Source organism: Haliaeetus albicilla, chromosome Z (assembly GCF_947461875.1).
Source record: "Haliaeetus albicilla chromosome Z, bHalAlb1.1, whole genome shotgun sequence".
NCBI classification, from domain to species: Eukaryota; Metazoa; Chordata; class Aves; order Accipitriformes; family Accipitridae; genus Haliaeetus; species Haliaeetus albicilla.
The window spans coordinates 53,066,603-53,090,871 of record NC_091516.1 but is presented as its reverse complement, the minus strand read 5'-3'; the positions used below and the strand labels follow the sequence as shown (position 1 = coordinate 53,090,871).

Here is a 24,269-nt window from a genome sequence, read left to right as displayed (position 1 = left end):
TCCTTTTTAGAGCCGATGAAACCGAGACTGATACTGGTCTGTTGGAGGAACAGCTTTTTGATACTCTGTCATTTTTAAGTTGCTTTCACTTGGAAAACTACGATAATGTTTTAAATGTTGCAGAATCTCTAAAAAGATAAAAATTGCAAATAAAGCTTCCTTTGTTTGTAGTCTTAATCCCCTTTGCGTGCAATGCTTTATGATACGGTTTTCAGTGATGCAGGCATAAATGGTGTGTTTGTTCCCTCCTTCAAGAACTCCTTCCACAGGCAAAGAGAGGGCTTTATGCATGAATTGAGATAACATAGGAAGTCAGTTTTCCAGTGTTACTTCTTGCAAGAAGTTGTGTTCTGAGAAGGAGTAATGAGAGGAAAATGATCTCATGGTTAGTGACTGGTTGGAGCTGCAGTTCTTCGACAATGGATTTTTCTTGCTTTGTCCATAAAATTCTTATGGTCTGTGGGCAACTGTTACCCAGATATCCCAAAGTACTCAGACATGGGTGCTCCTTAATCAGTGGCTCATAGGAGAGGATGAGATGATGAAATCTGGGGGTCAGACTAGCAGGATGGTGTCTGAGCATCACAGGCTGAAACTGAAATTCATAGGAGCTCTGTTCTGAACTTGTATAGTGTACTTTGAAAATGTGATGTGCTTTGAAGAATTAGGCCTTCAAATGTTAAATGACAGAGCTGGAATTGGTTTGTGCTGCTGACAATTATGACCTTTTCTGCTGTCTTACAGTTTCCAGTTTGTAAAGTAAGGATGTTTATAAATGTTTGAGGCATTTTAATTGTACAGAGAGTGTTTAAAGGAGTAGTGTATAGCATCTGATGGTGATTTTTGAGAATATGATACAGTGAGCAGCATTAAAAATAAAGCCAATGTAGGGAATATAATGATTCTTTACTCATTCAGTGAGTTTTAGAGAGATTCAGTAAATTCATACCTAGATTAATCTGATAGGATTTAAAATATACAAGCTATGTAAAGCCTTCTGTTCCAGGTGTAGATCAAGCATTGACTGACAGGGTGTGAAGAAATTGCTGCTTTTTTAGTGGTTTGAGTTTTTTCTAAAATACAGTCCTTTTCTATTTTCTCTGAAAGAAGGAGAAAATAATTGGCACCTGCTGTGTTTTGAGTAGTGTCATCAGCAGACTGCAGGAGTGTCCTTCCCTTCCTGAGTCATTCTCAGTCCTGCAATGCTCTTGCTCCTACTGCTGCTGTCTAGGTATGCAAGTTTAGTTTTTCACTATGTCAAGTTCAGCTAAAATTGTGGTTCTTAATGTAGGAAGAAACAGTTGTGAAGACCATTATGCTTAGATCTAGTTTGTTGTAAAAGAGTGGACTTTACTGTAAATACTTATTAAAAAGACATCTTGGGAGGAAAGAGGTGCATGGGAAACATTTAACAGCCTAATGAATTATTAAACTAAAACCTAGTGTAAAATATTTTCTGCCTGTTGTCAACAGGTTCAGTACTATAAGTCAGTGCTTTCTTTGAGGATGGTGTGATAAGACCTTTACAAGCTTCTATGTAATTGGGATGTGGATACTTACCTGTGGAAAGTCATCTTTCATTCTACACAGATTTCATTTGTGTTTTCATTTTAAGCATATGCAAATATTTGTGTGTGTTTTTAGAGAACACATGCATAGATAGAATAAGTAATCATTAACATTATATGGAAAAAAAAAAGTTGGGTTTTTCCACCTTATGTTTGCTTCTTTGGAGAGATTTTGTGCTTATTTTGAACAGATTAGAAGAAAAAAGTTATAGGAAGGTGATTGTTTTGATTTAAGGTCATTTTTTGAATGAGTGCAATAAAGTCATGTGAGAGAGAACGGGATGAAAACATGTGCATGGATGGAGAAAATATGGTTACAGGACAATTATTTTTTTTATGTCTTGCTTTGTCAAGATTGTAGTGCAGCGTTGCCTGAAAACATGTAAATTTAAATTAACTTCAGAGAAAGTACTAGAGAGCCTCCTGAGAGCCTCAGGTGATTTTTTTTTTTTTTCTGTTTGTAGCTTAAGTAATTTTTTTCATGGTAGAGAAAATGAAGTGCTGCAGTAGGTTCACAGATACGGTGAGCATGCCAGAAAAAAAGTGCTTAACAACAAAGGGTGATACAAGCAAAACAAAGGGATGTGAAGCTATTGGAAGGATTTGATACTGTTTTCCTAATTTGTCTAGAGATTTCAGTATGCAGATGATACTCTGAGAACCCTTGAAATTGTGTAGTGAGTGAGCATTTGTAATAGTAATTACTTTAAAAGTTTGTTTCATGTTATGATGCTAATTTCAAGATTTATACACACACACACAATCCCCCAGTGCCCACCCCTCACCCCCCCGGTTTATTCCTGTTGGGAAGATCAGAATATGATTCTCTAGTCATGGCAATTTTAAAAAAATAATTGAGGGCCTGGATTATACTAGAATTTTGTGTGGCAAAACGATTAAAGAAGAAAAGGTACTAGTCTGGCAGTCATTTTGTTTAAACAAGATGCTCTTCATCTTGTTTCCTCCCTTTATCTATGCATGTCTTAGTAAAGGATATAAACATTGTTATTCCGTTTGAAATTCCCCAAAGTGGTTTGTTCTTTTTGATTAAGAGAGGCACTGTTAAAGGAAAGGCTTCTTGCAGATTTGCCATGCTACTGGAAAATGGCTAATGTTCTGTGAAGCCTGTGCCAGAATATATAAGTTGATTTTAAATTTGTAAAATATGTGGTAGAGATAAACAGTAAAGACATGAATAATGTAGGATGGGGAAGGAGAAAAGATGTGGTGCTGTTTTATACCTATTATATATATTCCTGTTTATAGCTATGTATGTGAAGGTATCTTAATTGGACATTTTAGTAGTTCTTATTCTTGAGGGAGTCAAAGGTATTTAGGGAATAGGTAGTGTTTGGATAGTCCAGACCATTAAGAACATATAATTGCAAATCTAAGGTAGTCCAGGAAACTGTACACTTCTATTAACTACAGTCTTGTTAAAAAATAGAATCATGTATGATCCAGGTTTCCACAAAATATATTTAGGCATTGGAAACTATTATGAGCAACTTAAACTATTTTGTTTATTTTCCATGTAAGCCTACTTTGAGAAAAGTAGTTATCTGGAGGAACAAAAAAACCCTTTTATCTTTGTGTGTTGGTTTCTACCAATTGCTCCTTCCCAATATCTCTCCTTAGCCTTACAGAGGAAATTAGTTAAAAATGAAGATATGGCAAATGGGGATCTCAGAGTAGCTGCTTAATTTTAAGTACAGTGAATTACTTAAGTGCTGTGCTATATTTGAGCCCTTGAAGCATCAGTACTGCCAGTTTAACTGGAAACATTCATTGTTCTTAATGTAAGTCAGAGCTCACTGAAATGTGTAGAAGAGATTTGTGGCTGTTTTTTCTTTATGAGATTACTTGACTGCTTGCTTGTACTTAAGCTGTTAGGTAAAGTATATGTACATACATGTACACACACATATGTACATTTATACATATACAAATACTTCGTAAAACAAGCTCTTGGGAAGTGCTTTTTTTCTCCCCAGTTAGAAAGGAAAATATATGGATAGTTGGCTTCCTTTTTCATTAGCTTTACCACTGACCTTCATTGCAGTCCGCAGGCAAGATTGAAAAATTGGCACAGACAGGTTGGATATCGCCTTTTCTATTGTGGTCTGGCAGAACTCCTAAATTGTTAGGAAACGAGACTTGACAGTTTGTGTTATTAATTGGAGAACAATCTAGCCATATTATGACTGACTTCAATCTAATGCCCCACATCAATTGACTGTTGTCATCCTCCAAGGATGCACCTTTTTTTTTTTTTTTTTTTTTTTAATGCTATCACTCAAAACTTCAGGAAATGTCATTATTCGAGGAATATAGAAAGTAGAGCCAACAAGACTTTAAAACAATTCTGTTCTCATGTGGAATGTGATTTATATAATGAAGTAATACCAAAGACTGTGGTAAATGAAAAGAATTTTGTTGGCAGATCTGACTTGGCTGCACTGAATCTGAAATAACCTGCTGGGTAACTGTTTTATTCAGTTCAGCCTACATGTTTTCTAGCTGTGACCAGTGCCACTCTAGTTGTTGAAAGTACAAAAAGACAAGTATTGTCTCCCATATTCACGTGTCAGACTTTTAGTTACATACATTGATCACATTTAATTCTCTGAGCCTAATTATTTCCTAAATGTTACATTTATTTTGTTAGTGCAGGACAAGTATTTTTTACTGCAGTAATTTTTAAAAGCATTTGGTAGAAGTATTGTCTCCCAAGTAGTGCTTATTATCACCTCAAATAAATGGCTAGTTCTTTTTACATCTTTAGTAAGCAACAGCTGCATTGCTAGATTTAAGTTGAGATTTGAGCTTAAAACAGAAATTTGTCATTTTTTATCATACATAAAGAAATTTTCCAGTACTACAAGTAAATGTTACTTAGTTTGAATTAAAATGTATTACAACAGCTCCTTCATAAAATAGCCTCCTGACAGCTTTTGTAAAAATTCAAATTAATGGAAGAATGGAAGTGAGACCTTAAAATTTTAATTTAGTTAAAAAGTTATTTAACTATTTAATTTTTTCACATCTGGCAATTTTTATTTTCTGGTTCTCAGGAGTAGAGATTTGCTGTTAGACTTTAGACTTCTGAAAGAAAACTTCAGTAATGAAGGGTGATACTCTGTAGAATTCTGTCAAGAGCAAATCTTTAAATTGTTGGGTTTTCATCTTTTTTTAAAAAAAAAAGGAACTAGGGTCTGTTCCTCATGAAAAGTCTCTTTCATAGTGTTATAACTTTGATATTGGTAGCATTAAGGCCTTAGACAGCTCTTAGCAAAGAAGCTAGTGGTACATCAGGGCTGCTCATCTCCACCTTAGGACAGGGAAAACACAGTTTTAACTACTCAGAGGAAGAGTGGGGGCAAATGAAGACACAGCAAGTCAGAAGAGCAGCATGTGCATGTTCTCTGAACCCCTGCTGCTGTGGGTTTTTTGTGTGTGCAAGTGGGAGTGTGGTGGCACTCTTAGTTCCCCGTTTTTCTTCTATTTGTATGAGAACTGAGATATGAGAGAACAGTAAATGAGGGAAGCGGGTGCTCTCCATGGGTGGTAATCGTTAGCCCATTTCCAGCTTTCTCTTCCCGCTCATGACTTCACTTAAGCTGCCTTAATGGTGTAGTAGAGTGTAAATATTTGCATTACTTCAGTTTGCTTCCCTGTTCCACACTCAACCAGCACTCGTGTGGTGTGTTTCACCACACACTCCTTGGGTGCCCCCTATCGAATGGCCTCTGTGGTGTGGGATCATTTGCAGTCCATTTGGTGTGCTCTTTTGAACTTGATTTGGCTCATAGATTGCTTGCTGAAGAGTCCTGGCACTGGAGGATACTGCCTTCAGGACATCTTGACTTTATTGTTCTCACCAGGTGAGATATCTTAGCTATTTCTACTTCTTGGTGATGCTATAAGATTAATTTAAGGTTATCTGTTCCTTCAGCAAAGTATTTGCCCTCTCCTTTGTCCCTTTTGGAAGGTCAAACTCAGACCCATCTGAACTGTAGTCTTATTTTAGTAACTTTACTATTTACCAGTCTTTACTATTTTCCTAAGAATTCATAGGATCAATTCAAAGATAATTACAAAAAAAGTTATAAATGTATGTTTTGGGCAAAAGTAGAATTATAGATAGAAATTTCAGATCCAGTGCTGCCATCTTACTGATACATCTTTGTTTTCAAAAGGAAAAGTGTTTCAAAAAGAGTAAACAACAATGTAAGCAGCCATGGAGAAGTATTAGCTTAGTACTTGTCTTTCTAAGATTGCATGCTTAACTCTGGTGCAGTTTAGGATTTTCTTCTTGCCCTTTTTAATGTGCGTATCCAATGCTCACAGAGTAGAGCAGTGACCAGCTCTTCTACATTCCACCGTAACTGAGACACTTGCTGTGTTGATTGAGGGCTACCAGAACAAAGAAAGGAGAATTAGAGCCTAGTGTGAAAGCTGTATATACTTGAGGAAATGGACCTGAATAGTAACATTAAGAATAAAACAAATGGATTATGGATTAAAATGATAATATGAATTCAGAACCTCTTTAGTTACACTGTCCTTTGCTTCAGATTTGATAAAAGAAATGGTGTTAGATATATATCAGAAAATAATTATTTTGGGCAATCTTTCTTTTTTTTCCCTTCTCTTTGAGAAATCTGTTCGCTTCTTTCCCCCAAACAGAATTTAGTGCAGTTTATCCTCATCTGGATAAACACATACCACTTTTTACAATCCCAGTCCAAAGCCCTGGGAGAAAATGTTTAGCGATAAGGAGTTCCAAAGGCCAATAATGTGCTCGATTAAAATAAAATTTGTTTTCAATTTAAAAGCTCTTTTCAATTAAATTCATGTTCAATTTGTATATGCTATCATATAAAACAACTAAATTATTGAAATTTTCACACCCGTTGGTTAACGGGATACACTTATTTTCTCTGTACTTATGGGAATGTCGTACGAGAGAGTACTCCACAATCAGTTAGTCACTGGATTTCACTGGAATCTGATGATTAGGGAATAAGTTTTTATTCCAGAAAGATGCACAGGTTGGCTTGTCACGCCTCTGGTGTTATGGACTGCTGGCCACTGTTCACATACAGCAAATATAAGGTTTGATAATGAAAATGCTAAGGCCACACAGACAGAAAACTGAAGTACAGTAGCCATATTCTTCATCATTTCTCAGGTTTATTCACATTCATATTTTATACAATACAATAAATATGTATTTCTCTACTTTTTACTAGTGAAAGAGAATATTCAACATGAAGCAAAAGTCTTCTAGAAAGCTTGGCCTTTTACTTTGGGGTTTTGTTTGTTTTTAATATTGGGACCAGCTACCCATGAGGCTGCTAAGAGAAGAAGTGTGTTACAATTAAGTTAATCATGTTACTCTTAAAAGGGAAGGATAAGGATATTTCTGATCTCTGTAAAATGACTTAAATGTTGAAAAAGCATGGTAGTGTGTGTGTGTGTTTTGAAAAAAGTTTTCACACATAATTTTTTTAAAAATTGTGGATGAATCTGTCATGGGAGAAGACTCTTTAAAATGACACTTCAAGCTAAAGAACCTATGGACAAATTCTAGAAAATGCATTATTTCACTGCTGCCAAATTTTAGTGAAGGTGGATCTATAGGTCAGCAGAGTATGTTGGTTTTTCTTCCCATTAAGCAGTTGTATTATTTTTTTATGTACCAAGACCACCACACACAGTTGTTGGCTCGTTTCCCTGGAGCTTTGGCAGTTTGTCTGCACAATAATATTTAATTTCTATTTTACTTGCTTTATTGTAGAGTATGTTGTCTAAGGACTAGTAAAATAGATTGTAATAAGTTTGTTAATCTGTCATAAGTTTTTGAGTGATTCCTGCTCATTTCTGCCAAGCATAGCTAGCCTTCCATTTTTCTTTCTCTGTTTCTGCAGGCTGCCTTATATCGGCTGAGTGGGGATTGGAATCCTTTACATGTTGATCCCACTTTTGCTGCTCTTGGAGGTGAGCTGAGGGATGCCATTGTATTAATATTTGGATGAAGGATGATGTAAATGTATTTTTAATCTTTTTTGCACTTAGTCTGTACATCTTTAACAAGCTGGAAAAAACAGTGCTTTTTTGTTGCTGTTCTTAGAGTCACCATTAGATGTCTTCAAAGTTCTGTGTGACACTTCACTTAAAAGCATTGCTTCTTGTAGCTAGGAATGCGGAATGATTCTTGGACCTAACCTACGATGGAAATCTGCCTCCTACCCCATTTTCCTTTTAGAGTTTATTTGTTGCCTCTATCCCATCTTTACAATCTCTGTTTCATAAGCAGAAATAAATGACTATCAAAATCTTCAGAAGGAATTCCATAAATTCTTTGATAGATAATTCTTTTCATCTATATCATTTTGAGATTATGTTGTTCTCAGTGGAATTTTTTGTGCTACTGTGTAGTCTTCTCAATCCCAACAAATCTCAGGAGGGTGGGAGAGAGGGAGTTGGTTAGCATTTCTTTCCTATAAAGTTGCCTAACTGCACCTCTTGCTGGTAGCTTGTTAATTTATGTAATGCTACATGCCAAAGCAACAGACCATAGGCTACATTAACTGACTCTTGCAGAGATGTAATTACTAAAGAAGGGTCTGTTTTCTTAAATTTCTGTCCTAAAGGTATTTTTTTTGAGTTCTTTTCAGGCCTTGCTATTAGTATGGTGTGATTACTCCAGGCAGACAGCAATTTCATTTACTTAAGAAATTTTCCTGAATAAGTATGCTATCATCATAAAGTTTACATGAAAATACTGGTCTGTAATAATTGGTCTGCAGTTTTCCAGTGACTTCTTTTTAATGTAGGAGTTTCATTGTATGGTGTTCTTACCAAGATAAATAGAGCAGAGCTATACTTCCTTGTTCAGATCACACTTAACATACTTCCACAAATTGTCTCCTTTCATAAATACATACTAATTGTTTGGTTAACTCTGTTTTGTATAATTCTATGTAAATTTGTGTTAATAAATAATGATAATCAAATACCAGAGTCCATAAAGAGATTTCCCCAGTTTATTAAACCATTCTGTTTGTTTGTTCAGCTGATGATTTTGGATAAATATTTCAAGGGAATCACCCAATTACTCTTGAAGAGCTGGAGGAGAAAAATACATGTTTATAATTGAAACCCCAGTGTTTAAAATAATGATGGTAATCCTATGAAAACCTTACAAAAGAAGAGGAGTAGAAATCTTCTACCTGCTCACACAAAGAGCACTGGCACTTAGACACAGTGAAAAATGAAATTAACTCTGTAGGTGAGGTAGTCTCTTTGAACAGAAAACTGCTGCACTGGATTTTGGAACTGTGGCAGCCTCATACTCAAATACCTATACTAAATGGAAGTTCAAACAAAGAAGAAAATTACTGTAGAGATATTCCACAAGTATTTCTTCTAGTTATACAAAAGCTTTTTTCTTTGCACATATTCACACACCTTCTTGTCTTTAATCCCTGTAAATGTTCTCTTTGACTGGCTCCCACCAGTGTGCACTGGAAGTAAGCATTTAGGGTAACGTACCTAGGTTGTTCCAGGGTTATTGTTAAGTCTTCCTGTGGGTAATGTTTCAGAGGAGATATACTACATGAAAACACCTGTTTATATTCTTGTGCCTTTATTCCTGTAGCTTGTGAGTATTTCCAAGATACTAGAAAGTGAAAGCAACATTGATTTTGTTTTCATTTTAGTCTAGATAAAAAGTAACTTGATTGCCTTATGGATTTTTCTTTGAGTATGCATAAGTTTTATAAAGAAAATACTGGGGAGAACATGACTGTATATATTTGTCTGTTTCTGAGTTCTGAAAATAGTGGTGGGTTTTGGTTCTTGTATGGTGAATTGAGCTAAGCTTTTAAAGAGCTAAATGTCACTATAACATTCTGTAAGAGAGATACTGAATACTGATATTGTTACAATAATGCCAGTAATCTGTTTTAAAATTGACTGTACCATATCTTTCTGCTTTCAGAAATACTCTGTACAAGCATACAAAAAAGAAAGTGCTATTAAAAGTGTGTATATTCAAATATTTTACAGGAAAGAAATGGCAGAATGATCAGAGTGGAATACTTGCAGCAAGAAAACAGTCTCATGTTCATTTTAGCCTGTCCTCATGCCACATCTCTTCTCCTAACTTAATGAGTCAAAATTTCTGTTTCTCATCCTTACTCCTGCTAGTCTTGTCTTCCCTTTGGGCCATGTCTCAGAATTCCCATCTTTCCCAGCATTAAGTCCTAGTGGCTTTTTTGTCTCTGTCTTGAAGGTCATTTCTTCTTCTTCTACATCTCCTGATTCTCTGCAAGCTAGACTTTCTCCTGTCTCCTCTTCTTTGTTTGTTTGGTTTTGCTTTTGCTTTTTTCTCCCAGCTGTTGTACCTTGGGACAACTTTTCATGCTGTGTACATGCTATGAGGAGTTGTTCAGAGCTCAGGTAAAACAGACTCTGGCAGCCGAGAGTGGCAGATGAGTTCCAGGCAAAGCAACTGGTATCAGAGCCAAACCTGGACAGACCTGTCTCGAATCCATGGTCTGTTGCAAGTGTGATCAATTAGTGTTCACATGCCCTGTCAGGTCAGAGCAACCTGTTGAGGGATCAGAACATACTCAGTACAAGCAGCATCTTTAAAACTTAACTGTTGCATCTTTAAACATTAACCATTTAGCAGATCTCAGGCCAGTTTTCAAAGGTTTTTTTTGTCAGACTTTGACAGGACTGGAAAAAGATTCAGCGCTAATACAAAGATTATCCTCTGCCAAGATTCAGCTCCTGCTCCAAAGCATAGAAGTGTGAGGAAATCTGACCAAAAATGTCAGTATAAACAACACACTGTAATTTTTTTTTCTCTCTTTTTTGTTAGATGTGTTCAAAATGCCTGAAATATTTTCAGTTTTTTTCCACTTCTAAATAAAGAAATGTTAATCCTGAAGTGCACACTGTATTTGAAGACTTTTGGCAATCATGACTAGGAGTTAAAAATGGGAAGCATCAAATAATCTTAGTATCACCACTTTTTAATCATTACAAAACCTCTTACCCTTGATATGCATACTTCCATGTAACTGTGTATCTGGTGTGCCTATGCATGTATACTAAACCAGTCAATCTCATTATTTTCCATTTTGTCACTGTCATGGTTTAACCCCAGCCAGCAACTAAGCACCATGCAACCGCTCACTCACACACACAACCCTCCCCCCCCCAGTGGGATAGGGGAGAAAATCGGGGAAAACTCGTGGGTTGAGATAAGAACAGTTTAATAGAACAGAAAAGAAGAAACTAAGAATGATAACACTAATAAAATGACAACAGTAATAATAAAAGGATTGGAATATACAAATGATGCACAGGGCAATTGCTCACCACCCATCAATTGACACCCAGTTAGTTCCTGAGCAGCGATCCCCCTGCCCCCACTCCCCAGTTCCTAAACTAGATGTGACATCCCATGTTATGGAATACCCTGTTGGCCAGTTTGGGTCATCTGCCCTGGCTGTGTCCCGTCCCAACTTCTTGTGCCCTCCAGCTTTCTCTCTGACTGGGCATGATGAGAAGCTGAAAAATCCTTGACTTTAGACTAAACACTACTTAGCAAGAACTGAAAACATCAGTGTTATCAACATTCTTCTCATACTGAACTCAAAACATGGCACTGTACCAGCTACTAGGAAGACAATTAACTCTATCCCAGCTGAAACCAGGACAGTCACCTCTACAGACAGGGGCTAATTCTACTTGTATTACATAGCATAGGCAGTGTTGGAGTGCCAGTTGTCAGTGAGCACTTTCCTTTGCCTCAAAGAAGAGGAAACGGTAAGTGATAACAGACACTTTTTTCGTGGCATAAATTAGGTTAAAAAGAAAAAGGATTAAGGACATTATTGGAGGAAAATACTATGAATAAAATGTAGATATTGTAGAAGCAACATGAAAACTCTTAATACTACAAATGCTAAAATGTTTCTTTTTGAAACAGGATTTAAGAAGCCTATACTTCATGGACTATGCTCCTTTGGGTTTGCTGCTAGAAACGTTTTGAAGCAGTTTGCAAATAATGATGTGAACAGATTCAAGGCGATCAAGGTCTGTGTGTTCATTGTTTGCAGTTAATTTTCTTGATTTTTCTGGTTTTAGTGCCAAAAAAAAATCTTTAGTGTGGGAAAAGGCTTTTGCACTGTCTTAACTGCCACAATTGCTTTTATTTATTGCTGCATGTATTTTATGGCCTCTATCTAGTATGTTTACTTAAATATTTAGGCTTTCTACGTTGCTAGTTGACTGATTTTTCTCTTTGCTTTTTCTCATTTTCGTAGAGCCTATGCTTCTGAGCTTTGCATGTACGTATGACAGACCCATTCACACCCCTACTTTTTTTTTTTCTTTTTAGGTTCGCTTTGTGAAACCAGTCTTTCCAGGGCAAACTTTACAAACAGAAATGTGGAAGGAAGAAAATAGAATCCATTTTCAGACCAAGGTCAGAAAACACTCACCATTGTGGGCTTTAGAGAAGGATGTGTTGGTTAAAAGACTGGTGGTTTAAGGGGAAGCAAAAAAAGTGGTTCATCAAGCACACCATTGAAGAAGGGTTTGTAAAGAAATTAGGTGAATAGAATGAAGTATTCTTACTTATTTTATGGTGTCACTAAAATTCCAATAAAAATACCATTATACTCATAGGACTTAATACACTCCTAATATTAAATAATTGGAGAACTCATTTCATTGTATTGCATTTTCTGTGTTTGTCCACTGTGGAAGAGCAAAAAGCAGTCATTCGCAGGTCAGCATAGTTTGTACTTGTTTTTGGCAGTTAATCATAACCTTGTGTATGCATCCTTTTTTAACATTTGTTTATCTTAAATCAGCTCTTGACAGTTTGTTTATGCAGTTAAACTACAAATTTAGCTTAAAATGAGTAAAACTTAAGCTGCGTCCACACAGAACAACTTACTTAAAAATAGAAGTTTCACAGTAGTTGGACATAGTAACTACAATGAAACAGAGTTTACACTTTTATAAATGCAGTTTTTGGATTATTTTATTTTCTTTGTCATTGCTGTTAGCATTTTGTGTGGGTATCCTGTAATCCTCTCCTACACTTGGTAGGATACTTACTGGAAGCTAAGAGTAGAATACTCCAGCTAGAGGCAAAAAGTAAATTCTCATCGCTTCTGTTGTAGCATCCTATGACACTATGATTTGCTACTGGTATTTGTCAATATGCGTTGGCTTATGCAGATGCAATTTACATTGTTTTGGCTGGCCAAAGTTTTGCAACCCCATTTTTGTAAAAAGCTAGCCAGCTGTTGATTAGTGAGTACAGCAGCAGGGATAGTTACAGCTGCAGGGAGGATTGGGCAGGCTCAAATGAGAGTCATCATAAAGACATAGGATTGCTCTTTCCACAGGAGTACAGCTTTGTGGAATAAATGTTGACTGAAGGAGGTAAATTCTGTTTGCAGGCCTGATAAGGGTTAGCAGCTGTAGAATTTCAGAATGATAATAACATGGAGGCTATGATGTAGCAACTCTCCATGTCTGGTTACTAGTAGTAAACAAGACAGTTTGGTGCCTCAAATGAGCTTTGGAGATTACTGTATTGGAGATTGCGTAGCTATGTTTAAAAGGTACTACTACCACTCAGTCCTAACTGAATTTCTAGACTTCACGTATTTACTTTTGAGGGTTTGCATGTTCAGTGTCAATTAAGAGAATTCATGATACGCTTCCAAGCCCTTTGGAATTTGTGAACAGAGTGGGATGTTTTGTTGTGTTTAAAGGCTGGGTTTGTTACTATGCTTGGTTTAGTCATTGTAATATGTAGAGTTTGAAGAGATTTTGCTACAGTTTTTTTTTCCACAGGTGTGGAGTAAATTATTTTGGAGAGAAATTACAATGTTTAACAGGATTATAGAAAGCCACCTTGTTTCAACAGTTACGAATTGTGCAGAATTCCATTTCTTATTGCATGTTGGATTAGTCTGAAGTAAAGCCATCTTTGTACTTGTAATAAACTCTGGTTAAATCAAACTAAATGTAGATGTATAACTTTGATATGCTGGTTTAAATCCATTTTCAGCATTGTCTGAAGTGCAGTGGCAGCAGGTGACAAGCTGTTAGGCATGATTTGAGTAATCATTATTATGTAGTTTTTCTGTATTAATTTCACCTATGCAGTAAGCTAGGTTGTGATACTGCATATTCCTCTGCTTTGGCTATTAATCATATAACTCTATATGCATTGTCAGTGAATCATTTTGCCATCTTCTGTTTGCTGCCATAAGTCAGAATGGTTTGTCAGACCTCTTAAATATACAATGCCAAAATGAAACCCATTTTCTTCTCTGACTTAACTATTTCAAAAAATTTAAACAGAAGGGAATTCAGGTATTCTTCATCTTTCTTCTTATAATCTTTCTGGTTTTATAATGCTTAAAAAAATTGTTTCTAGTACAAGTTGCAGTGTAAGGCACCTGGACATAGCGAAGCTCTCTAGATGAACTCTTGACAACTACTTTTCTACCTCAAGGAAAAACATTCTAGAGCAATGTAATTCTCAGAACTATTTATGAAGTAACATTAACAGTAACTTATAATACTGGAGGTAAATTTTCAGGTAAATAGGGTTTTTCTACCATTTTGTGAACAGAAATCAGCAATATATTTTGGTATAATTTCTCCAGAAGCCAATAATTATTTTGTTTGAAGAGCTGTTTGCAAAGCGTAGTATACTAAGTTGTCTCAAGACTACAATGCATTTATGGGGTGAGTTTTTTTTACTCTGGAACTTTTATGTTTTCTCTTTTCTTCATCTCTGATTTTAAAATGTAAGGAATAGTCCTTTGTCGCCCTTCTTTTGTGACTTTTTTGCAAATACATGACCTCTTTAATGCATTTTTTTTCCCCCACCACAGGTCAAAGAGACTGGAGAAGTTGCTATTGCAGGGGGCTATGTGGATGTAGTACCAGCCTTGGATAAGCCTTCTGCTTGGGAGGCTATGAAGGTAGGAGGAAGCAGTAGAAGTCTTAACTTTCAAAGCAGCATAGTAAGGCTTTACTCTTGTGAAAAACACAGGAAAAATACTTAGATCACTTACCAGTCTTATTTGCAGTACTTAGATGAGTATATGAGTTCGGAGATGTGAACACACATGTTAAGGTACAGAGGTTCATTTATCTATTTGAGGGGAAAAATACAGACATTTTAAGATAAACAGGATGGCTGATGAAGTTTGAAGTTCTTGATGCCAATTGAACTGTTAGGATAAGCATCACACTGTATGTTACAAAACAAGTGAGGCATGCGCCAGTAAGGGCCACAAGTTTTGAGCACTTGCATAATTTAAAATTGAAATTAGTCCCTATAATTCGGGGCTGTACCTGTGAAAGGAGCATTTTTTTTTTATTTTGTACATGTTGAAGATAAAACTCAAGTGTGTGACCTTTGTTTCTCAATTTTTTCAGAGAGATGTGGGGAGAGTGGCAGGAAGGTGTTTGAAGAACAGAACAAATGAAAATGAGATAGTGTACTCATAGAAAAGAGCAGTTTTGTCATTGAATCATTTTGCAAGAAGGCTCTGGCAGCTGTTTGTGCATGTGGCTAGGCCTAAGACATGATATGCACTTTATACTATATATATTTTAAAAAATCCTCTGCAAGCATACATTAAGCCTTGGGTACTGGACTTGCCACAAAAGACAGAATGACACATGCAATTCTGAGGCTGTCCTGGGATCTTAATGTGGTCTGAATGACACAGGTGCACAGAGCATTGCCTTAATAAACTATATCTTTTTTTCCCCATTGATTCCTGCCTGCGAAGGATGAAACTTTAATGCATTGAAGTTTATGAAATACTGAGATAGTGACATTCATATAAAGCTTGTGATACATTCCTGGAACCTGTTTCTTTTTGCTGGTTGTGTTTAGTCCTCTGACATTCTGAATGGTTGCCAAATCTGTATTTGAAGTTGAAACGTATAAGCATTAGAACTTTCAGTGAAATAATTACAGAGATTTTGTTTGTTTGTTTTTTTTAATATGGGCAGAACAGGTTTTTTTTCTTTAAGCTTACTATGAGAAATTAAGGTGCTTTGGCAGAAGTTTGCTGACACAGGCAGACATCCACCAGGGGAAACTAGCCTGAGTGAGTGAAGATTGGCAAATTTAGATGTCATTGGGAAGTCTGTTGTATAGTGGAAAATGTTAGGCTTAACAGGAGAGTGACAAGAGAGCAGTGTGAGGAGTATTGCATTCTGGTGTAGAGGTAGGTGCAGCAGAACAACTAAAACTATGACAGCTTCTTTGCTCTGATTCCAGTTAGATCAAAAATGTCACTGGAGCAGCTTCTTGAAATGTAGCATTTTATCCAGTACAAATATTTGTTAAAGACAGATGGTGAAAGGCTTGCAAAATAATACATGTTTGGAAAAGTTGAAAATGTAAATGGAGCTAATCCCAGTCTTAAATGATAAACACATTGTGTCTACACTGGAGTTCTGACTGTGTTCATAGTGCAGTATGTTTTGAACATCTTCCATGTCAAGATTAAGTAATGTACTCATAAAAATATTTTTGTGTTCTAAAAACTAACATGCCATTCGCCATGGTTAAAGTGGCAATGGTTATCCTCCAGAGGGAACAAAGGGCAATTTAGAAGTCCTTAGAGCCCTAATTATAAAACATATCTTAAATTGTAGTGATAAATGACAAAAACTGCAAAAGCAAGATTTGAAATAATTCTCAAGGAAGAGTCCATGAAGCGTTTTCTGCTTGAATGTACTCTTTAATGCTGACAGTTGCTAGAAGTGATTATTTGTGGTGGAAGAAATCTCAATTGCATTTAATAATTCTGCAGTAGAGACTTTCTTGGACACAGTGCTTGAACTAATAGACATATTTAGTACTTCTTTAACTGAGTTTCAATTTTAAATTCTTCATACTCACTTTCTTTTTTTAAGACTGCAGGGCTGCAGAGTGACCTTGTGTTTGAAGAAATTGGTCGTCGTGTAAAAGAGATTGGAAATAAATTGGTAAAGGAAGTAAATGCCGTATTCCAATGGGACATCACTAAAGATGGGAAAACAGCAATGCAGTGGAGTAAGTTGTAGCTTTTATATAATGCCCTGATGCATTTTTTTAAATGAAGTGAGATAATTATACTCATTCTAATTAAAAAGATATCTTGAAAATAAGTATAAGGCAGTAGATGAATATTCACTGGGACCTAAAAATCTGGAAGCTTACTGAATGCACCAGTGACAAGGAGGTCCGATAACGTTCCATAATGGCAGTTACTAACCTTTCTAGGAACATACTTCTGTAACTTGCCTATTTAGATGTAGGCATAGGCAAACCATGCTCTAGAACTTCAGTGCATTTCTATTTACATTTTCCAGAATGGATTGCCACTGCACTTAGAAAAGCAGGCTAAATTAACCTACTAGGAGCTCTGTGTTACAGTAGTTAGTCTGCTGGTGACATACATGCGAACTAATCCAAAACAAATAGGTATTTATTTCTACTGCATTGGTTTTACCACTTTACTGAAAATATAGCCCAATTTGTTTCCATTCAATTTTCAGAGATCAAGGTTTAAGAAGGTATAATGGTGCTTACCCCTCGTTTAAGCATGGGACTGGGTTGATGAAGAGGGGCTAAAGCTTGAAATAGCAATGGGTCAGAGGGGAGGTGTTTCCTGGTAAAGCAGATTACACAAGTGTGTGAAATGGTCTGACGTGGGCAAAACTGCTTCCTCAAAAAAATTCGCTTCTTAAATTCTCTTGTGCTCAGTTTCTGAGGACATGTATTTTTGCAAAAAACAGTCTAATTTTAGTAATTGGATATACTTCACTGTCTTTGGATTTATTCAAGTTTTTTTGCTGAGGTGTCCTAGATGGTCTATTAGTGGAATGTAAAGTTTTTTCCAAAGGGATGAACCTTAGTCAGGCTGTAACTTCCAGGCCTCTGCTTTTTTGTGGAGAAATGCAGGTCTTCTGGTCGAGTCTGTCACTTAGACTGCCTCATTTTGATTGGTCTCAATGGTTGGATCCAGTCAGAGCAGTTTTGGGGAGATACAGATGAGGTGGGCTGCACTTTGACAGGCTAAGGGGAGAGACTGACATGTTGGTAGGTCAGATGAGGTCTGTGTTGTGCTTTGTCCCATAGACTGACTTTTTGAAACTATTGTTAGGTCTTTGCAATGTCTGTTCTCAATAAATGGTTATTGTGTTTAAGAAACTGCGCTTCCTTTTACGGAGTGGTTTAGAAACCTATAACAACACTTTCTCTTTTCCTAATGTTAACCAGCAGAGATTCTGAATAGCGGGACTGCTGTTAAGTTTCAGGAAAAATACCATATGTAGATCGATCAACATAGTTCTGTTTTACCTGTATTGCCTTTTAAGCAATTTTTGAGCGATAAAGGGTGATTTCTATTTGGATAGCAGTTAACTGATATGCTGAATATACCCATGTAGATTATGCAGGCTGAGTACCTATACATCAAAATGAGAGGAGGGTAAATACTGCATAATTCAGCTCAGAAAATCTGTCTTAAAACTCATTACTGCTCTTAATCATTCCTACCGTCTGCAGTTTTCCACTTTTACACTCAGTAATTTAAATGATGAGTATGCTTATAACCTGGACAGAAGGCTTATGAAGTCTTTCCTGTGTTCTTGCTTACATTTTTAGAAGATATATTAGAAGCACATAGATTAAAGTCCAAAACACTTTAAGTGAATACTTGTGTTTGTTAGAGAATCACTCTGTACACTGCATCAGTCATGCCTGTTGTTTCATGTGTAACTAAACGTAATATAAGTGATGGTCATGTTTATAATAACAACCAGAAAACTATCTTCAAGATGAATTATAGTTGTCTTTAATTTTGGAACTGCTTTGTTTGTCACCTAAACTCAGTATTACGTATGTTCAAAGGATGGAGGGACAAATCAATGGAAGAAAAATCTGATGCGGAGTGTTCAAGACATGAATAAAATTTCTCTCACAGGAAGACCTTAAGCTGCAAACTGCTGAACACAGAACAGGCACATGTAAAGATTTAGGCCTGAGCAGTGGCCTTACCTGCCTCATAAGGGAAAACAGGTGGATGTTTTTGCTGTTGTATCCAGAGAGAGAAAGTACTCCTGCTTTGAATAAATAAAGAGTCAGCCTTTTCTGTTTTTCAAACAAAGCTTGTCCTCTCTTCTGTTTCCTACTGAAGCAGTGGCAGGAAAGTAGTGCCTTCTTCCAGTGCTTGTTTCCCTAGCTAAAAGGGATTAAATAGACAACTTTTCTTTGTCCTGTTCCCTCTGCTTCTGTTGTAGTGAACAATATCTGTCCTTCTATATGAATTTGGAACTACTTAAAGCTCCCTGTGGTATGGAAGGTGAAGGAGGTAATCTAATATTTTAAACATTTGCTGTTGCTAACTACTATTAGGAGCTTAAATGAAACATTTCCAAAATCTTGGAAAAGTTACTGCTAATTTATGTGTAGTGTGGTCAGTTCCTTCAAGCTTAGGTGTCAAAACAGTGGCTAGTGTTTATGAATTACTGTAGTCTCTATGGTGTAGTAAATATATGAGGCTGAATGTAAATATCTAGGTGACAAGAAGGGTGTCTGTAGAATATGTCCCTTACTTTTCTCATCAGGAATATTGGTATGCAAGTACTCCCTTTGTATATCACTTTTTCAAAGAACTTCCTGTGTCATCTGTTGCGGTTTAAGCCCAGCCAGCAAAAAAGCACCACAAGGCCACTCACTCACTCATGTCACCCCCCCTGGGTGGGGTGAAGAGGAACAAATATAAAGAACCGTTCATGGGTCAAGACAAGGACAGGGAGGAATCACTCACCACTTATGGTCACAGGCAAAAACCAGACTCAGCTAGGGGAAAAAACAAAATCAATTCAATTTACTACCAATCAAAACAAGGATAATAGGAAATAAAACCAAATCTTAAAACACCTTCCCCCCAACCCTCCCTCCTTCCCGGGCTCAGCTCCACTCCTGATTTTCTCTACATCCTCCCCACCAGTGGTGCAGGGGGATGGGGAATGGGGGTTGGGGTCAGTTCATCACACCTTGTGTCTGCCGCTCCTTCCTCCTCAGGGGCAGGACTCCTCACTCTTCCCCTGCTCTGCCGTGGGGTCCCTCCCACAGGAGACAGTGCTTCATGAACTGCTCCAGCACGGGTCCTTTCCATTGGCTGCAGTCCTTCAGTCACAGACTGCTCCAGCGTGGGCTTTCCTATGGAGTCACGGCCATCTCTGGGGGCACCCACCTGCTCCGGCGTGGGGTCCTCCCTGGGCTGCAGGTGGGCATCTGCTCCCCTGCTCCCCTCCATGGGCTGTGCGGGGGACAGCCTGCCGTCTCACCAGGGCTGCAGGGGCATCCCCTCCTCCCCCGCTCCTCCTCCCCCTCCCTCCTCACTGACCTTGGTGTCTGCAGAGGGGTTCCTCTCACATCCCACTCCCCCTACTCACTGCAGGTTCCCCTTCTTAAACCTGTTCTCCCAGAGGCACTGCCACCGTGGCTGATGGGCTCAGCCTTGGCCAGAGGCGGGTCCGACTCAGAGCTGGGGAAGCTTCTGGCAGCTTCTCACAGGAGCCATCCCTGTAGCCCCTCCCCCAATACCAAAACCCCACCACACAAACCAAAACCACATCTAATGGTTTTCTGAATACTTTTGTGTGCCTTTGAAATTTCAAGCAGTTAAAGGATGAAGAAAGCAGGAGTTGGTTAATATTAAAATTAATTATGTTAATAACTTAACTATTAAATTATAATATTAGAATATTAAAATAGTTATGTAAACTCACTGACAGAGTTTTAGCAGTTGTGACAACTGTAGTTGTCACAGTTTGTCCTTATGTGGATTAATAGCATACTACTATTGCTGTGTATTTAACTCTAATGTTAGATTTCTAATGGCAAGGTGTATGTATATGCATGATGGAATTTTTATTTTGGGGATTTTTTAAAACACTATTCTGGTCATTAAAAAAAACCCAAACAAACACAAAGCAAAAAAAGACCTTCCACAGGCAAGCACTGAAGATGTGTAAGCAATTGCCAGCTTAATTCTTTTTGCTTGTTTGTGTAAGTTATTATTCAGTATTCAAGAGCATCATCGTGTATTGTCTCTTCTACCAGATGCTAGCATAATTCATTTTGCATCGTGAATGTGGGAGAAGAGAGTAGTTTGTGGCTTTGCATTCAAAGGAAGACAGCTTTCTTGCAGTTAAGATATTGTCAATAACCCAAAAGATTTCTGACAGATATTTATATGGTCATCACCAAGGCTTCTGTAATGCATGTGAACGATGACAGCCAATTTAGAATATGTAACATTGACAATGCCATTTACTGATTTGAATGCTTGACTTTTTCTGTTTTTAATGGAATGGAAGCTTCTGTACATAATTCAAAATTTTAGCCTTTGACAAATATGTGTTTTCCTTTAAAAACTGAAGATGATAGTAAGATGTTACTTTTGCTATAGCTTTAATTTAATTATTTGTCATTTTAGTCAACTCTGCCAGTAGAATTGCACTTCTTTACACTACATATAAATTTGGCCCACTGATTATTAGCTGATCCTCTGCATACAATAAATTTAAATCAGTTTTGTAAATGTTACGCTAAGTTAGATTATAACAATTTTGAGTTATCATTCTCTCTTTTCATAAAGTAAAATTGCTGTTTTGAGAGCTAGATCCCATAACATACATAGCTACAATAAAGCAAAGTACATAGCTACAATAAAGCAAAGAGGAAAATTCGACATTAAAATTAATTTAGAATTTGGTTCCTGTGGATAAATATTACATACTCCTTGACCATGTATGGTCAAAATTCTTGACATGGTATCACTGAAACAACTGAAATGTGAGGAGGTAGATTATTTTGGAGGAGTTTTTTGTTTTGATTTAAGCCTTGAGTTGATGCTAATTGTTTCATTATCTATCTTCTTTTTAGGCCTCTCTCTCTAAGGGCCTCCCAGCCCTTTACAGGCAGTGTTTGTGGTTCTCTTGGGCTACCTGCTAGGCCTCTTTCCCTTATTAAATTTGTTACGTAGTTGTGCTGGCTTGTCTTTTAGTTTTTTAACTTGTCACTTTGCACAGCTTTCTGCTGTTGTGAAAACTGCAGCAATTGACAGCACTAGAAACAATCTGAGCCCTGCAGCTCATTGCTGTCTTACTCAATGATTGTAGCTCCATCATCTTCTGCTAATGTCCTGGAGCCTGTTAAGATCTGGGAGGAGGCTGGGAGGGAAGCAAATGAGAGAAAGCAGCAGTATTAAGGACCAGTGTGAAATTCGTTCTCATGTACGCAGTTGTTCCGGTGTTTTCCAGACTTTCAGGAACCAAAAGGTTTTTTTAAAATTTGTATTTATTTTTAGTATTTTGTTTTAATTACAACTGTAACCTTTTGATCTCTATTCTCTGCAGTAAGCCAAGATTTTTGTTTATTACTTTAAATGGAGTGGGATTTGTGAATTAGATTTAGCTTTTGTTGTTACAGAGACACTTCCTGATGGTAGCACTAATATTAGTAACACTAGTCTGTTTAATTAGTGATCTTTACTTTTATGTAGTTCTCTGTGAAGCCATGGGGAGGAGTAGGACCATTGATCTTGGATTCAGGATGTGAAATTTTGGACAGCTCATTCACTGTCTAAACAAGGTTGAACTGTAGCCACTGACAATGGGCCTTAATTAGGGTATTTCTTTATAGAAGCAAGCTGTTTAATTTAAGAGGATGCTGAAAATCCTCTTAAGATAAAGCAATACAGATTTTGGCAGTATCAAAACCTAAGGAATATGCATAGCAGTACTTGAGCTATCTTCTGTTATTTTTTAACAAAATTCTTAATTGAGACCCCCCAGCTTTGACTTCTCCAGTTGTCTTCACTACCTAAAGCATGCTTTGCTCTCTGATGCCTATTATTACTGTACAACAGTTGCCTTTGTTTTCAATGGGTATAAAATATTCCATCTTTTTTTTAGCATTAAGCTACCTCATTTCAACTTCTCTTTCCATAGAGAAAAGACATTGCCATTGAGATTTGTTGGCTGATAGTTAATGGTTCTCTAGAACAGTACTCAGAAGAGTTTACCCATATGTTGCTTTTCATCATGCTTCTGAAGGCACTGCTGAAGGCAGAAGGTACTTCCGTTCCTTTCCAGTTCTCAGAAGAATAAAACTGTGTTAGGAGAACTGAGGAGAAATTGTTATGTGCAGTTGTTTATGAATATCTGACAAATGATGAGGAAAATGCTTACTAATTTATGATGCGATATGACTTCAGGCAATGAAGAGTGGGTGACATGTTGTTCCATTTGCTTTGAGGAGGAGTCTTGTATTGCAGTTACTTACGCTCTGTAAAGCAGAATAAAAGCCAAACCAAAACAAACAAAAAATAGTCTGACCCCTTAATATTTCTCTACTAGAAATGGTAAGGCAGTCTTCGAAGGCAAAGCAAAACCTGTGCCCCAAATCTTAGATTTTTAGGCTATTTGGCTACCTGCTATGGAATGTTAATGTCTAGTGTTTTAGCCTGTATACATAGGATTTTTTGGACCTTTTTACTATGTCTCTGACAACAGCATCTTATGGATGATAATAATTCATAGATATTTAATTACTGTAGTAGAACACTTATGTATACAAGTAAAAACAAACATTTGAAGGATAACTACTGTTTCATCCACTGAAACTGCTTCATTCTGCTTTTCTGCCAGGTGTGTAATACTGAAGTTTTACATATTTAAGAAGCTGGTTGATTTTTAAGAGGGACTTCAGCTTAATTTGTGTTCAGTTTGTCACAATTTGTGTTGTGACACACAATGTTGAGGAGTACTATGCCTGTGTCTCAAATGTCTGTTTTTGTATGGAGTGGATCAGCCATGTGCGTGGCTAGGAGAAGAGCTGTATCTGTAGCAGCCATGGAGGGCTACATGTTCTCAGGAACAAAGAGCACCAGAGACACCTTTAGGCTACTCATCTGTTACTGCTATCAGTGAAGCCACACTAACAGTGCACGAGGTAGTTGCCTGGGAGCTGCCCAGGTCACCAGCCACCTGAACACTGAAATAGCTACACTAGTACCAAATCATTATCAAGCTGGCTGCTGCAATTGTAGTGCAGCGTGCAAGCTTCAGTGGCGAGATGGTAGCTATAACCATAGAGACGTGTATCCAGGAGATATGTGTAGAAGGCATGTATAGGAGACTTGCATTAAGACTGTTTCCTGCTACAGCAGACAGCTGTGTTATATAGCTTTATCTCATAAAGACATATTTTACAAGAAGGCACCCTCTCTGGTTGTTTTGGAAGTCTAGAATTTTTCTGCTCTGATGGCTGGAATCTGTTCTGGTATTTGGCTCATTTCTTTCATTGCTAGTTTATATCCATTTGTCTGTGTGCCAGTGCTGTAGTTTAGTCTCAGTTGTCATCTGAGTACTCTAGGCTAGGTGTACGTCAGGAGGCCAGAAAAATGATCGTATACGTTTCTAATCCTTCTTCTTCTTCTCCCCGCCCCCCCTGCCCCCCGAAAAGATGAACGAGCAAGTTTTTGGGGTAGTTTTCCATTCTCTATAAGGAGGAGAGTTCCTTTCCCTCTTTAAAATACCAACATATGGTGTATTTTGGAT

General features: G+C 37.3%; 1 protein-coding gene and 1 long non-coding RNA gene across 2 annotated transcripts in view; one reads left to right on the top strand and one right to left on the bottom strand.

The window, feature by feature from the left end:
• The window catches only part of HSD17B4 (hydroxysteroid 17-beta dehydrogenase 4), a 67,001-nt gene that overhangs the window by 37,678 nt on the left and 5,054 nt on the right, over positions 1–24,269 (top strand). Inside the window, exons 18-22 of the mRNA XM_069775695.1 lie at positions 7,502–7,571; positions 11,581–11,687; positions 11,992–12,078; positions 14,519–14,608; positions 16,566–16,704. Of these exons, the coding sequence (XP_069631796.1) occupies positions 7,502–7,571; positions 11,581–11,687; positions 11,992–12,078; positions 14,519–14,608; positions 16,566–16,704 (493 nt within the window). The remainder of the gene's footprint in view (positions 1–7,501; positions 7,572–11,580; positions 11,688–11,991; positions 12,079–14,518; positions 14,609–16,565; positions 16,705–24,269) is intronic.
• Positions 10,697–24,269, bottom strand: part of LOC138683670 (uncharacterized) — a 497,441-nt gene continuing 483,868 nt past the window's right edge. Inside the window, exon 3 of the long non-coding RNA XR_011323081.1 lies at positions 10,697–10,796. This is a non-coding gene — a long non-coding RNA (uncharacterized lncRNA). The remainder of the gene's footprint in view (positions 10,797–24,269) is intronic.